Source organism: Dama dama, chromosome 5 (genome assembly GCF_033118175.1).
Source record: "Dama dama isolate Ldn47 chromosome 5, ASM3311817v1, whole genome shotgun sequence".
Lineage (NCBI taxonomy): Eukaryota > Metazoa > Chordata > Mammalia > Artiodactyla > Cervidae > Dama > Dama dama.
In genome coordinates, this window is record NC_083685.1 from 106,546,976 (window position 1) to 106,562,927 (window position 15,952).

The 15,952-nt window shown below is 48.4% G+C and overlaps 2 protein-coding genes and 1 non-coding gene across 5 annotated transcripts in view; all 3 read left to right on the forward strand.

The window, feature by feature from the left end:
• The window catches only part of FAM117A (family with sequence similarity 117 member A), a 42,644-nt gene extending 36,127 nt beyond the window's left edge, over positions 1–6,517 (forward strand). For all 3 annotated transcript variants that reach the window (XM_061143773.1, XM_061143774.1, XM_061143775.1), the window contains exons 6-8: positions 937–1,138; positions 2,312–2,462; positions 5,282–6,517. In XM_061143773.1, coding sequence (XP_060999756.1) covers positions 937–1,138; positions 2,312–2,462; positions 5,282–5,582 — 654 coding nt within the window. In that variant the 3' untranslated portion in view covers positions 5,583–6,517. The remainder of the gene's footprint in view (positions 1–936; positions 1,139–2,311; positions 2,463–5,281) is intronic.
• A 2,248-nt stretch (positions 6,518–8,765) lies between these two features.
• Positions 8,766–15,721, forward strand: SLC35B1 (solute carrier family 35 member B1). The gene is made up of 9 exons (XM_061143776.1): positions 8,766–9,033; positions 9,766–9,869; positions 10,445–10,575; positions 10,866–10,896; positions 11,479–11,636; positions 13,410–13,536; positions 14,308–14,414; positions 14,561–14,714; positions 15,479–15,721. The coding sequence occupies exons 1-9, from the start codon at positions 8,831–8,833 to the stop codon at positions 15,529–15,531; spliced, it is 1,068 nt and encodes a 355-aa protein (XP_060999759.1). The 5' UTR covers positions 8,766–8,830; the 3' UTR covers positions 15,532–15,721.
• On the forward strand, positions 11,992–12,126 carry LOC133058143 (small nucleolar RNA SNORA70). The gene has a single exon (XR_009693252.1). It is a non-coding gene; the product is annotated as a small nucleolar RNA SNORA70 (small nucleolar RNA).
• Positions 15,722–15,952: the final 231 nt, after the last annotated feature.

The window sequence follows — 15,952 nt, forward strand, 5'->3', positions numbered from 1 at the left end:
CAAATGGACTTGACCACAAGAACGGCAGAGCTGGGTGGGTGAAGCTGGGAAGGCTTTGGGGCAGTGAGTAGAAAGAGAAGGAGTAGGGGTTGGCAGAGAGGAGGGCCTCTGGCTGGGAGGAGCAGAATAGGCGTCACTCTTCAGCCAAAGCATCAGCTCAGTGCTCCTGGCACCCTCGTCACTGTCACCATCACCACCACCCAGCTGTGCCCGAGTTACTGCTTCCCTTTCCTCCATCGCTACCTGGTCACACGAGTTCATCCTTCATGCCCAGCTGCCTTTTGCAGCCTTCTCCCCCCCCTCCACTCCCAGACGGATTATTTGCTCCCTTTTCTGCAGTCTCAGGCACATTTTTATACTGACACAGGACAATTGGGGAATGCCAGTTGGGCAGTATTAATATAATTCTAATGGGCACACTCCTCAGTTTATGATTTACTTGCTGGTTGATTTTTAATGTGCATATATGTAGGATTTTACACGTGCATACAGATTGGTGAGCTGTTGATACAAGTACGACTGAATGTTAAAACAGGAAGTGTGTATTTAATACATGATACTAACCTGCACATTTTTACTGCAGTGGCCTTACGGTGTCCTGCTGGCTTGCCCCTTTTCGTGCCCCCATGTGTTGTTCACCTTTGTGTTCCCAGAGCCTACACAGAGGCTCCTGCCCTCGTGAGGCATACAGCCTAGTGGGAGCCACATGTGGATGAAACCATAAAATGTGTGGTTATAACGTGCTGTCCATGAGGGAAAAGAACAAAGCGCCCTGATGGAGGTGGTTGGGAAAGTCAGGGAAGTGAAGAAATGGTGTCACCATGTTGTGAATAGAGGACCAGGACAATGGTGAGGGGAGGATCCTAAGGGTCCCTGCAGTCCTGATGGCCTGACGGGACAGGCCTGAGAGTCCCCATCCCCACTCTTCCTCGGCAGATCCTTGAAATCCCTGATGGGCACCGCGCCCCAGCTCCCCCCCAGAGCGGCAGCTGTGATCACCCCCTCCTCCTCCTGGAGCCTGGAAACCTTGCCAGCTCTCCCTCCATGCCCCTGGCATCCCCCCAGCCTTCTGGCCAGACCAGCCGTGAGGAACACCGGGGTGCAGCTGAAGAGCTGGCGTCCGTCCCCAATGACAAAGGTAAGCTGGGGAGGCCAAGGCCGCATGGCCCATGCTGAGTATGGGGTCACCTCTGCACCCTTTCCCAACTCATCAGCTTCTGGCCGGGCACTTTTACTCACTAACCAGCTAGAATATCTTCATTCTGTATGTTATATTGATCCTTGATATAGATTTTGATTTATAACTTATACGAAGCTTCTGCACTTACAGTTTTATTTAATTTTCACTTGTAATCCAGAGAAGCAGTCCCTCCCACCTCCATTTTTTGGCTGAGGTCTGGCCGTAGTGGAGAACCCATGAGCCCATCAAGTGTTGACGGTACCCATAACCAGGCACACATCTCAGGGCAGGTGTGAGCGCTACAGATAAAAGAATGACCCTTGCCCCTGGCCACACAGTCTGACCCAGATCAAAACCCAAGCTTTCTCACTCCAGATCTCCACTTTGTGCTTCCTCCGTGATTGCATCACTGAGAGGATAAGACACGAGTCCTCTTTCCTGTGTGAATGATCCTAACATTCTAACATGCAGGCACTGTTGCCTGCATCACCTGACTTGATCCTCATAGCAGCCCCATCAGGTAGGCTGGTCAAAGGCATGATCTGACAATACAGAGGTGAACAGAGCATAGAATAATAATAAATGTGAGATAAACACAGATAAAGTCAATATTTGAAACCTCGGCAAAGTACATTTGCTGTGTGGAAAATGAGAGGAATCTTATCCCACAAGTGGGGTGAGTAAAGATTGCTTGTCTGAGTCAGTAGAAGAGCTCTTCCTGGAAGAATGGATAGATTTTCAAGACCGTGGAAAGGAAGAAGCTGTGGTATGTTGGCAGGCAGGGTGGTGCAGTCTTGGAAGAAGGCAGAGACACAGACGTTAGGATTCTTTTCAATCTGAGACTTGGAGTTCCAGTCGCAGTCTACCTCCGGGGCATATGGAATTGGTATTAGACCAGACTTTTCCCTCAATTCAACTGTATTTTTTTACCCTGTATAACAGAAGCTATAATTTTGTAAGCTGCCTCAAAGATGTTTTAAGGTAGAGCGTAGACAAACAATCTGGATGAACAGAACCACTGCCCCTCACAGTGCCATGTCTCCCAGTCCCACCCATTTACACCCAGGCCTGAGCCTGGGGAAGCTGAGACTTCCTCTGGGGCCACTCGACTCAGCCTTACTCTGTGTGCAGCTTCCTCCCCAGGCCACCCCACCTTCCTTGAAGAGGGCAGCCCATCTCCAGTTCTTGCTTTTGCCGCCTCCCCTCGGCCCAATCACAGCTATGTCTTCAAACGGGAGCCCCCAGAAGGCTGTGAGAGAGTACGGGTGTTTGAAGAGGCCACGTGAGTACCTCAGCTGGTTGGTGGGGGTCTGGGCATGCGAGGGAGGGGGCCAGAGTGTTGGCTAAGCCCTATGGTGTCCCACCAGATAGGCCCCTCTTCAGGCTCGGACTCCCTCTTGTCAGGAGACACTGTCAGCCATAGACAATCAGTACTGCAGTTTTTCCATGATCAAACTTGTTGACATTACCTCCTCTGAGAACCTTATCATGATCTCCATAGAAACCTGCTCTCTGCCCACATGCCAGCCACAAGCGCAGCAGGAGCTGGAAAGGAAAGAGATCTGAAACTTAAACCCTTGGTTTCTTCTATTTTTTTTCCATCCCCACGGAAGGTGTGAGAATTTGTTAGACCATAATGAGAGAGAGAGAGAACATATTAGTAATTCTCTTCAGGCAGAGTTTAGAAGTGCCTCATGCCCACTGGCACGGCCGGGGGAGCCTAAAGAGCTTTCATACTGCTTCTGAGTCAAATCTTCACCCTGCAGCTGCAGTGGTTCAAGTGTCATCAACTTCCCGACAGAAATTTCCAGTCCTTGCAAGTAAGGACTATGGAATATTCCCAAACCAGCCTGGACAATTCAGAAGTCATTCTTAAATTGATTTCTTTACTACTGTTCCCTCCCATTAGCACAGAGAATCCAGAGCCAAAGCTTTCCAAATGCTCATGGCCCCGCTTAGCAGGAGCTGGGAAGAGAGCTCATCACATTCCCGCTACCACTGTAATGTTCCTTGGGGCCTTTGCACAGTGGAAGCTATGGTTTCGACAGCAGTCAGGAAGTTCAGTTATGGTCTGTGAGTGGAGATTTAGCCAGGACAGGGCTTGGGGGCTTGATGGCTCTATCTGTATCCCAGAAAAGGGACAGGATGACCCTTGGTAGTAGCAGGAGGTACATACATAACCCAGAGGGAGTTACGGGGAAAATCATGGGCACTGGGGGTTTGCTCGCATCATCACTGTTGCCATTTCTCCTGGAATCCTCGGTCCTCTGGGGTGGGTGAGAGGGAAAAGGCCAGATCTTATAGCTGAAGCAGACTCTGGACCCTGTCTCCTTCCCCAGTGCACGGTATAGTTGAATGATTACAGACTGGAATTGCTCGTGACAGTTAGGCTGCTGCTTAACTTTATTCTTTTATAGGCTCTTAAGGCCAGAAGAGGGGTAAAGCCATCTCATCCAGCTTCTTGCCCCTATGTTAACTCTTTTAAGCAAGGTGGTGAGCCGTCAGTTACTTTCTAAGATATCCTGCGACAGAAATTCTCAACTCATTGGCATCTCTTCATTGTATGAACTTTCCTACTGGGGAGTTCTTCTGTTTAGTCGTTCTTCTTTCATGTTTTCCTCTTCCTGGCTGCCTAGCCAGTAAGAGAGCCTGGATTTCCCAGGGAGGGAATCAAGCTGTTCAGGGTCATGCTGGTTGTCATGTCCTTCGAGCGTTACTGAGTCTTCCCTCGGTCACCCTCCTCCTCTGTGCCTGCTTAGGTCAAGGGCATGCCCTCTCCTGCCCATCCCCTGCCTCTTCCTAAAGTGGGATTCTTGTAAGTCCATCTCAGTCAGGGGACACCTTGCCACTGTGGAGTTCTCTGGGACCCCAGGCTTCCAAACACACCCCACACATGGGCCCTCCCTTCCTTCCACCTTTCCTCCCACCTCCCACACTGGGCCAACATCTGCCCTCCTCCACATACCTTGCTCTTCTCCCTGGGTTTGGGATGGTTAGAATTAAAATTAAATGGTACTACAATTAAAATGGTGATCAGTTTATCAAGCTGCGCACTGAGTGCATTTTCTTTGTGTTTATGTTACACTTCAAGAAAAAGTTAGGCAATGGGAAGCTCTGGCACAGAGCTCGACTGTCTTCTCACATGTTTGTGTTCTTGCCTGGAATCCTCACAACTGGCAGCTTCTTGGGGCTCTTCACCCTTGAAGCATGGCCAGACATTCTTTTGGGGGAAAGAACCTTTTATTTTATCATAAGGATTCCTTACTCTAGAACTCTCTGACCTGACCTGTTTTAATCCTTCCATTTCCCCTACGTGATCGACAGAGTAGGGATTCTTCCCACGTTAGGTGAGGCAGGTTAGGCCAAGAGCACATGGTAAGTTAGAACCTAGATCTGCTGATAAGGTCTAACTGCTGTCCTTTGCTTTCAGCAAGGGTTTTTGAAAATCATACCTTTTAAATCCTTTCAATCTGCTCAAGAATTAGATTTTTGAGGCCCGGAGATTTCAATGAGGGGTAGTTTTCCTCTGAGGGGACATCTGGCAACGTCAAGAGGCATTTTTGGTTGTCACAGCATGGGGTAGTAGTGCTACTGGCATACAGTGGGTAGAGGCCAGGGATGCTGTCAAACATCCTAGGATGCACAGGATAGTTCCCCACAGGCAAGAGTAATCCAGCTCCAAACGCCAATAATGGGGAGGCTGAGAATCTCAGCTTCAGGCTATAAAAAGTCTAAGAAAGTCACTTTGCTAGGATCTCTGTTTTCAGGCAAGAGGTCTGCCCCTAAAACACTGTTCACTGATAAAAATCTCTCAAATTAAAAGGTCTCTCAGTCTCTTCTTCTAGAATCACAGTCAGGAAGTTCTCCTTCCTGTCTAGCTTTAATCCCTTCTGTTTTTAGCTAAAGTAGATTTCCGGTTGTTTAGCCCTGTTTCTAAAACATGGAGAGCTGAGGGGCCTAAACACTGGTTGTTGCTCAGTAGCCTGTCGTTTTTTTTGGTCAAGCTACCAACCTGCTGGAACAGAGACCCAGCTCCCCTGACGCTGCGACGCCTCTCATCCCTTCTCACTGGCTGTTTGTGTTTCTGTCTCCATCCTCCAGGTCCCCAGGTCCTGACCTGGCCTTCCTGACTTCCTGTCCTGACAAGAACAAAGTCCATTTCAACCCAACCGGCTCGGCCTTCTGCCCCGTCAGCTTGATGAAGCCCCTCTTCCCCAGCATGGGCTTCATCTTCCGTAACTGCCCCTCAAGCCCGGGCTCCCCGCTTCCCCCTGCCAGCTCCAGGCCACCGCCTCGGAAAGATCCAGAGGCCTCCAAGGCCTCCTCACTGCCCTTTGAGCCGTGGCAGCGCACCCCACCATCAGAAGAGCCTGTGCTTTTCCAGAGCTCCCTGGTGGTCTGAGGGAGCTTTACCTCCACTTTACCATGGAGACCAGTGCCTTGGTGGCAGGACCCTCCCTAGCTCCCCTGAGGTGGGGGATGAAGGAGCCCTTCCCTCTCGGCCTTTGAGCACTTTCATTTATTGTGTCAAAGCCCTGGGTCCTCTTTCTGATGAACACTGGCCCCTTCAAATGTGAGGGGACCTGCTTTGTCCACTAATAGCTGGGCAGCTCACAAGTCACACCTGTGTTCTTGCCACCTCTCTCACTTGGTGGAAAACTCACCCAGAAGGTCTTGGGTCCCCCACTCCTGGGTATGAGTCCAAAGGGCTGTGTACGGGACCCTTGTCTTTATCATGGAGTGAGCTGGCCATGGTTGAAGGAGAGGGGACACCACAGATTTCCTTCCCTCTCCTTCAGACATAGACAAGGAGACCCAAACAGATACCCCCATCCTGTCAGTCCCATCTGCATGCCACCCTCTCACTGGAGGAGCTGACCAAAGCAGCCTGAAAGGGCCATGACACTTGACCAATCCAGCTGCTGGCAGAGGGGGAACCAGGTGTTTTCCCAAGTGGCATTTTCATCTCGCTTTCACCCTAAGATTGTCTTAAGTAGCAGCCCAGCCTGCCCAACCCCAGGTGGGTCGTGGGGGAGAGGGAGAGCTGGCATTCCTCTGGGTGGCAAATGGCGACTCTCCACCCTCCACCTGTTCCAGGACTGGGTTCGATTAGGAAAATGCCTATTTTTCTTGTATTGATGTAGAAACTCTATTTTCTCCCAAAGACACTATTTTTGCAGCTGTTTGAAGTTTGTATATTTTCCGTACTGCAGAGCTTACACAAAATTGAAGAATGTTAATGTTCAAGTTTTATTATCCTGTGTTTAGAAGGTTTGTTTTTTTTTTTTTTTTGCAGATCTTGGTGTTAATAGACCAAATAAATAAGTATTCCCAGCAGCTAGAGTTTCTGTTAAATACTTTGGGGGTTAGGGAGCAGGATGGAGATTGAGGGTATCATTCATTAATCACTTCATCCATGTCTTCAAGAGGCGCCTTTACTTAACACATAATGTTGGGTGGATGGTTCCAAAGTCTGTGTCCTCAGGACAGCAGGCTTGCCTCCTCTACATGGACACATAAACAGTGCAGCCAGGGAAGGGATATCCTGAATGAAGAGTGCGGTGGATGGGGGGTGAAGGAGTTAGTTGGGGAAGTCATCCTTTCTTGGGTGAGTCTGGAAAAACACCCTAACGGAGAGTAGATTTTACCTGGGAAATGAAGGTGACCAAGGGGAAACAGTTTGGCAATTTACAAGACAAGGGAATGGCATTCAGATTGAATCTCTGGGCACAGTTTTAGGGAAGCTTTAGCTCCTTCTGAGTGTTCTTTTCACATGAGTGAGCACCTACAACACAGATGGTAGAAGAAACTGTTCTGGTCCTCTTGCAGCCTATCAGCTTTATAGTGCCCCACCTGTAAGAGCTTTGTGGGGGAAATGAGAATAACCAACCCACCATTCTGTTAGTGATTTGCAATTTACAAAGCATTTTCACAAAGACATTATCCCCATTGTATGGGTAAAAAGTTGACTACCTTAAGGGCAGTCATAATAACTACAATTGCATCTATCTCATAAAACCTCAAAACAAACCAGGCTATCCCAACTACCATGAATTAGCTAGGTAAGCAACAGATACACTGTAAAATGCTTTACTTAAAAGGTCATTGAAATATCATAAACCATCTGATGTGATAAATCCCACTGTACTAATAAGGGAAGGACAAATGGGGGAGCTAGGATTGGGAACCAGATCATTTGATTCCAGTGCCCATTCTTCTAACCACAGTACTCTCCCAGTTATTATATTTCCATTAATTTCAACTGAGGAAACTTGACTCAGAGGTCAAATGAATTGTTTGAAGTCCCAGCTAGGAAAAAGGCAGAGCTGGGACTGGAACCCTAGCTTGGTGCCCAGGAATCATCAGCTAATTCAGTACAGGAAGCCACTGGGTAAGAGAGCAAAAGTGTGGGGGTCCCCCTCCCCAATTAATATAAAGGAGACAGAGCTGGGGACAGACCCTATTTCTACTTCTTGCCCCTCCCCTGAAAGATGTTTGGCCTACCCCCAAAGTCTTAGTGAGTCAGGCCCAGAGGGATGGGTGTGGTGCTGCCCCGAGTTTCCTTCCTTTGCCTGAGGCCGTGCCAGAGAAGTAGGCTGCTGGAAGGGGAGAAGAAGCCTCTACCCAGAGAGCAGCCCAGAGTCCAGTGACTACCGTGGGGCTTGAGGCTGGTAGTCGCAAACCCTGGGGTTAGTCTGGCTTTAGCTCCTGGTGTCATCAGGTGGGGGCCCAATAGGCGTTCATTAATGCAGGAGGGTTTGCTCCCTTGTTGGTGAGTTGTAAGACCCTGAAGAAAATCCACTTCAGCAAGCTTCCATTTCCATCTCTAGATGTGAGGAAATAAGATCAGAGTTGAGAACGAGTCATGACTAATAAATACCTTAAACTTGCACAGCACACTTTTACAGTTTATAAAACACTTTCACCAAGCTCAGCTCATTTGATCCTCAACAGTCAAGAGGTGACAAAGTGGCTATTACTAATTCCTATGGACTATATATATAGATTAGGAAAATTGTAGCTCGGCATTTAGGTGACACGCACAGGTTACCCTGCCTTTAAGTGACCGAGCTGAGACAAGAGCCCTGCCGCCCTTGGGAGCCTTGTGATGTGCTCTAGGAGGAGGATGGCTCCCCAAAGACAGGTCTTGAACGCCCTTCTGATAAAGAGGTAGAGTTGGGGACGCTGGGGACCCGCTAGGGGGCGCTGAGGTTACATTGACAGTTTCCGTGAGTTAGGACCCAGCAGAAGCCTGACAGCCGACCGGGAAAAAGGCTATTCGATTTGCTCGGCCGGCGTACTCCTCCTTCCCACCCACCTGTCTGTCTTTGCATAGAGTAGCCAATTGGTTACCTCCACATCCTCATACGTCATCATTCCACGTCCGCGTATCGCCTAGACCATCCCGTCGCGCTCCGGGTCGCAGTTGTCCTCGGAGTTGCCTGATCGGAAAGTCTCGAGGGCGAGGCGTTGCCCTGCATTCAGCTGGCTCCCCTGGCCATCAGGGACGAGGCCGAGGCCCCAGGGTGGGTCTCCTTTCCTTGGAAGCGGGTTCTGGGTTTTGAGGAGTTTTCCCCTCGGTGGTTCTGAGCTGGCAGTTCCGGCGGTGGCTGCTGGGGCCCTCCTCAGCGGCGGTCTCATGCAGCTCCTATGAGGCCCCTCTCGCCGGTCGGCGATGTCCGGCTGGACTTGTCACCGCCGCCGCTGCCGGCTGTGAGCGGGTCTCCGGTTGGGTCCTCCGGGCGTCTCATGGCCGCTAGCAGCTCCCTGGTGCCCGACCGGCTGCGTCTGCCGCTCTGCTTCCTCGGCGTCTTTGTCTGCTATTTCTACTATGGGATCCTGCAGGAAAAGATGTGAGCGGATCCCCAGGGTGGGAACGCATACCCCCACCACCGCACCACCACCCCCGCCCGCCCGCTCCATCCTGCCTTGTCTCCCAGCCTTTGGTCAGGTTCAGGCTCGCGGTCCTCCCGCCCCTAGCCCCAGTGTTCCCTTTGGCCCCTTCTGCTCTCCCGGCATCCTGACCCCTTTGCTGCTAAACCTCCCAAGGGTTATACAAAACGCCAAAGTTGGTTCCTAGATTCTCGGGAGGTGGTTATTTTTCTTCCCTTAATTGATGTTTTTCCTGTTGGTTCTAAAGGACTGGGTTTTGCAGACTTAGGTTTCCCGTGCTGGGCTGTCCTTGGAACTCCTATATTCTTGCAGGTTCCTGATTACTTCGCCCTCGGCCCTGCCCCGGTGTACGTCGTTTCACCAAATTTTTCACGTTTCATTCAGCTCCATCCTGTACGGATATGTGTACACACACAATTTTTCACGTTTCCTTCAGCATCATCCTGTACGGATATGTGTGTACACACACACACAGTTTGTTTCATTCGGTTCTCTGATTAGCAGCCTGGAGTATCTAATTTCTGGCTCCAATATAATTGGCTCCTGTTGTAAATGTGCCCGGTGATCCTTACCAAACTTTCCCTAAGTCTAGAGAAGCAAAAGAATTTCAAAGCGTTCAGTGGCTCTGAATTACTAGAGGACCCTGAGGGAAGTATATTAATTCGTCTCTTTCTCGTCTATTTTATTCTTAGAACAAGAGGAAAGTATGGGGAGGGAGCCAAGCAGGAGACCTTCACTTTTGCCTTAACTTTGGTCTTCATCCAATGTGTGGTCAATGCTGTGTTTGCCAAGATCTGTGAGTACTTAGATAATAATCTGTTGTGTGTCCCGTTCCCTGTGTATCCTAGGCATTAGGTCTAACTCTCAAGACCCTCAGCCCTTTTAGTGCTAACAACAGCTTCTCTATTAGACTTATAAAATTAGTGGTTTGGGAAAAAGGTGGACTTCTGTTTCCTTAAACTAAATCAATTTCTCAGTCAGAAATGTGCAGAGAATGGATCTGTATTCCCGATCCCAATGAGAATATTTAAAACTTTTTTCTTTGTCTTTTTAGTTTTCCTTTTTGTGTCAGTTCTCTTTGTTCCCTGGGGGCTAGCAGCAGGGCTGACTAGTCCCTTGATCTGAATGAACATCCACCCCCCCCACCCCCCACCGCTGCCCTGCATGAGGTCTTGTGTTAGGTTTAGATGATATTGGAGAGTTGGAGAATCTTCAGAGATTTCCCAATCTAAGAGGACAGAAATAGTTCGGTCTAAGTACTTCTCATCTTATTTGACAGATAAATTCCTTTCATGTGGCTTTGACTGTTGCTCAGTGGTCCTTCCTAGGCCCACCAACTTTCTCTTGGATGTTTCTTTTGTCTTCTCCTAGTGATCCAGTTTTTTGACACTACCAGAGTGGATCGTACCCGGAGCTGGCTCTATGCTGCGTGCTCTGTCTCCTATCTGGGTGCTATGGTCTCCAGCAACTCGGCGCTACAGTTTGTCAACTACCCAACTCAGGTGAAACCTCAGGGTGGGGTGAGGGTTGGCTCAGAAGTTCAAAAGGATGAAAGATTCTTCCCTCAGGTCTGTGACTTAAATAAAAGGAGAATGTGTCTGGGAAATGAAGAGTGTGAAGAACCACAGATCTGACATTTAGTGATGGTGGGTGGGCCATGATAGAGCCGGTTTCTGAGGCTATAGTCTCTGGTGCAGGCCCCACGCTAACTTACGCATCTTATGTAGCACCCAGTTCAGTACCTAGCATGTCAAAGACGCTCATAAATTATTTTTGCTCAATTTAATTTCAGGTCCTTGGTAAATCCTGCAAGCCCATCCCAGGTAAGCAGAAGATGGTCGCTGTCGTCCATCCTCAGTCTTCCTGTAGTGAGCTTGATCCTCCCCTACTAGGGCTCTATTCCTCTGAGCTTTGTCATCTCACCATTGCTATCTGTAGGGACTTCCCTGCATCCCTTCCTCCTGCCCATCCTGTCATCTGTATCACTTCCTGTTGTGTTTGGTGTTCATTAGCTGGTAATCCTCACTGTGAGCTAGAAGCTGACCTCATCTGCTTCACATGGTCAGTCGTTTTGGTGGCCTACATTGTCATTAGATACCCGAAATCCCATTTGATCATCAGTTTCCTTATTCTCAATTTCTCACTCTTCCCTACTGCCCCACCTTTGCCAGGTTCCTTCCTGGAGTCTTTGTTCTCTACCTTTCTCTGCTTTATATTCTTCGCTCAATCTTGTTGCACAGTCATCTCTACAGAGGTGCTAGTCTTGCACTCTCCTCTTTTTGTCCTCTGTCAGCTCTCCTTCTCAGACATTCTTTTTTCCCCACGAGTCTTTGGCTCCTAGGAGATTATTGGTCTCAACAGTCTCTATGGGTGCCTGAATTTTCCACCCTGTTTCTTCCCTGTAGTCATGCTCCTTGGAGTGACCCTCTTGAAGAAGAAGTACCCAATGGCCAAGTACCTGTGTGTGTTGCTAATTGTGGCTGGAGTGGCCCTTTTCATGTACAAACCCAAAAAAGTAGTCGGGATAGAAGAACACACAATTGGCTATGGAGAGCTGCTCCTGGTATGTAATCCTGTTGGGAAAGGAACCCTTTTCCAGTAATCTTAACAGGAATATCCGCCCCCTGCACATACAGAAGGCCAGTTATATGTTTTGAGAGAGATAAGTGATGTTTCTTGCCCCCCGTTTCTGGTCTCTGTCTCTTGCTGCAGGGTCCTTGGCCCTGCTAAGGCTGTAGTGGGGAGCCTAGAATATTTCACAACAGTTCAGCTCTCCTTCTGGGGAAGAGATAACTCTGAGGCCCATGTCTAAATGCTGATGTGAGGTCCCTGAGACCTGAGAGTAAAGAGGAAAGGAATAGTATGTCTCTCACTGTGGCTTTCCAAGAAAGTTGGAAGTCAGAGTTAAAAATAATACTATATAGCCAGTTAATCCAACCATGTTCTTTTCCCCATGGGGGCCCAGTGTGCAATGGCTGCAAACAGCAGCCTCCTTGGTAGTGTATGCAGCCTGTTGCCTGTATAGATTGCCCTAAGGGACCTTGGAGATAACTCTGGCCAGTGGACATTCATGCCTGGCATGCTGTCCCCAATCTAGGCTCCAGACAGGTACGCGTGGTGCCTTTGGAAAGCCCGCAGCGCAGTGGCCAGAGTCCACTTTGGCCAAGTTAAAATGTCTATTCACACCAAGCTGCAGAACAAGGGGCATATGATTGAGGCCCTCCACAGGGCCAAGTTCAAGTTCCTGGCCACCAGAAGATCCACATCGCCAAGAAGTAGGGATCTACTGAGTTTCACGCAGATGAATTTGAAACTGTAGTGGCAGAAAAGCGGCTCATCCCAGATGGCTGTAGGGTCAAATACGTCCCTAATTGTAGTCCTCTGGACAAATGGCGGGCCCTGCACCTGTGAGGGTGCTGTCCCCTCCTTCTTCCTGCCCACCAATAAATCCTACTTTCCTGTCAATAATATTATAGTAGCTATTGCTTACTAGGTATTAGGTACTGTTTCAAGTGTTCTACATGAAAACTAGTTAATTTTTACAATAACTTTATAACTTAGTATTAATCTGCCTTTTACAGATGAAGAAAATGAGGCAAAGAAAAGTTAAATCGTTCGCTCATGGCCATACGGCTGTTAATTGGCAGAGTTAGTGGCTAACATAGGCTTCCCAGGTGGCGCTAGGGGTAAAGAACCCTCCTGCCAATGCAGGTTATACCTAACAGACACAGGTTTGATCCCTGGGTTGGAAAGATCCCCTGGAATAGGAAATGGCAACCCACTCCAGTATTCTTGCCTGGGAAATCCCATGGACAGAGGAGCCTGGCTGGCTACAGTCCATGGGGTCCCAAGGAGTCAGACATGACTGAACAAATTATGTCCAATATTTCCCTGGATTCTAATCCGGCAATGTGACCACAGAATCCAGTCTCTGGAACACTGGACTCCCAAGCCAGGAGGCTAACATGCTGGGATTAGATTTCCTCTCTCCACCCTTAGTGGAAGAATGTGTTTGGCTCACCACAGCCTATTCTAGGCCCCTGCATGCCAGGCTTCACAGCATTGCATTGAGAAGTGGTAGGCTTCCTGCCCTGCTCTGATCACATTACATCTGTGTGGCTCAGATCACCTGTCCTTCCAGGGCTGGGGGCAGGAGGGAGCTCACATGGTCTGTTGTCATCCTCTGCTTGTGGGCAAATGGCAATGTTTTGTTCTGAGGACTCTCTCTTAAGGCAGCGGCTTTCTGAGGGATCTCAGAAAAGTGAGAGGTCTGTGTCCTGAGTTAGGGAGGGCCCCAGGGGCCTTCTTACTGCAGTCTGTACTCTTTCTTTCCCAGCTCTTGTCTCTAACCCTGGATGGACTGACCGGTGTTTCCCAGGACCACATGCGAGCTCACTACCAAACAGGCTCCAACCACATGATGCTGAACATCAACCTTTGGTCGACATTGCTGCTGGGAGCTGGTAAGGAGTGGTTCTGCTGTTCTTTCTGTGTATCAGCAGAGGGCAGACTGCCTTCATCCACTTAATCTCTAGCTCTGGTGCCAGCTGTGCTCTTTGCCCAGGCCAAAGGTCAGCCTCCGTTCCCAGATGCCTTATTGTCCAAGCCCTTGAGAAGCCTTCTTGGAGAAACTTTCACCAGTCAGCTCTGCTTGTTGCTTGTACTGGCACAATCAGGAATAGATCTTTGTGAGGTATCATGGGAAGACGCACAGTAGTAAAATGCAGGGGTGCCCTGGGAACTCACCCTCCTCTGATGTAGATGAGACATTGCTGTGTGGTGAATACTGAAGACTGTTCAAACATGAATGTGTTTGCTTTTAAATCAGTGCCTTCTAACTTTTTTTTTCAAGTCTGGGCACACACAGGGAGTATTTTTCATACAACACACTAGGGTTAACAGAGGAGGCTGCTGATGGCTGGAATCGACCAGTGCTTGGGGCTGCCTTGAGCTAGGGATGTGTGGATCAGTATCTTCACAGCATCTGAGGTTTGCTTCTTTCCATCACTTTGGCAGAAGTAACTCATTAACTTCTAAGTATTTCCCAGAAGAGTCTTCAGTTAGTTTCTCTAATCAGAAAAATAGGAGATACTTGATGGGACAATACAAACTCATGCTATACATTTTCCCTTGCCCTCCCCCACTTCAGAGCACTTACGCAGGCCTCTGCAGGTGTACGTGTGTGAGTATGGGCACACAGGATGCACCATTCATCTTTGGATGTTTCTTTCTAGGAATCCTGTTCACCGGGGAGCTCTGGGAGTTCTTAAGCTTTGCCGAAAGGTATCCTGCAGTCATCTATAACATCCTCCTCTTTGGCCTGACTAGTGCCCTGGGCCAGGTGAGTGCCTTGATGGGTGATGGCTTGGCTTCCCCAAGAGAGACTGGGAGAAGAGGGTGGCAAGATCAGCTCTGATGTCCTGTTACAGACTTTTCTTGGTAGATACCCAGGAACCAGCCTGACTTTGTCTTTCTGTCTTTCTCTAGAGCTTCATCTTCATGACAGTTGTGTATTTTGGTCCTCTGACCTGCTCCATCATCACCACAACTCGAAAGTTCTTCACCATTTTGGCATCTGTGATCCTCTTCGCCAACCCCATCAGCCCCATGCAGTGGGTGGGCACTGTGCTGGTGTTCTTGGGTAAGTTACATCCAGAGCATGCAGCTCTAGGCCATACAAAGGAACTTTATTTTTTTTTCCCTTAATACTTACTTGTATATTTGTGTAATGTGTTATTTTAGAGCAGATTTCTTTAAAAAAGAAAAGGAAGCATTACCTGTAATCCAGCCTTCCTAAGGAACATTTCATTTGAATGATTTCTTTCCAATGATTCTTTTTTCCCCAGACACTGAGCAGGGTAAAATTATTATACTTATTCCCTACTAATTGGCACTGCTGTGGGTGAGCTGAAAGAACTAGAAGTTTGACTCTTAAATTTCATTCAGTCTTGCTGGTTTTTTGTTTTTTTATTTTTGGCTACACCATGGAGCACACAGGATCTTAGTTCCCCCACCAGGGATTGAACCAGTGCCCCCTGTAGTGGAAGCAAGGAGTCTTAACCACTGGACTGCCAGGAAAACCCCTGCTGTATTTTATATACAAGTGTAATTTATCAGTATCTTGGTGATTTTTTTTCATTTGATACTAATCTCTTTTCTCTGAGGAGGTTTTATAAAACTAATGTTTGAAAATTATAGTTTTATTTAAAGCTCCAATTTTGGAGACCAAGGCACATCCCACTTCTCACCCCCAAATAATTTGTAGACTTCATTTCTCCCCTTAAAGTTAAGGCCATACTCTCTCTTTCCATTGGAGACCAAGGCACATCCCACTTCTCACCCCCAAATAATTTGTAGACTTCATTTCTCCCCTTAAAGTTAAGGCCATACTCTCTCTTTCCATAGGTCTCGGTCTTGATGCCAAGTTTGGGAAGGGAGCCAAGAAGACATCCCACTAGGAAGAGAGAGACTACCTCCACTCCAAGAATATTTAAGTTATTTTCTCCAACGGTGACATCTCTTGGGAAAACGGACACAATAGAGATAAAGGACTAGGTTTCAGTCTGGGTATTTTTTGTTTTTGTTGTTGTTGTTTTTTAAAGAAACAAAATCACATATTCTAAAAAAAGCATTTGGATTTTAACAAGAGAGAGTTGGCCATTTCTGTGCTTGATGACCAGGAGTACAGCCTCGCACAAAAAAGGAGAGAAAGAGAAGAGGCAGAGCTTGGTGTTCATGACCCAAGCTGCTCCCACGTGGGTGTGGTTAACTTGGCTGGGGGGCCGGTTCCCCCAAGAACTGTCACTTACGGCCTCTATTCCCGCAGGCGAAGGTCTAAATGTACTAGAACAGGTAGCTGTCTGTGAGAGCTAGAGAATG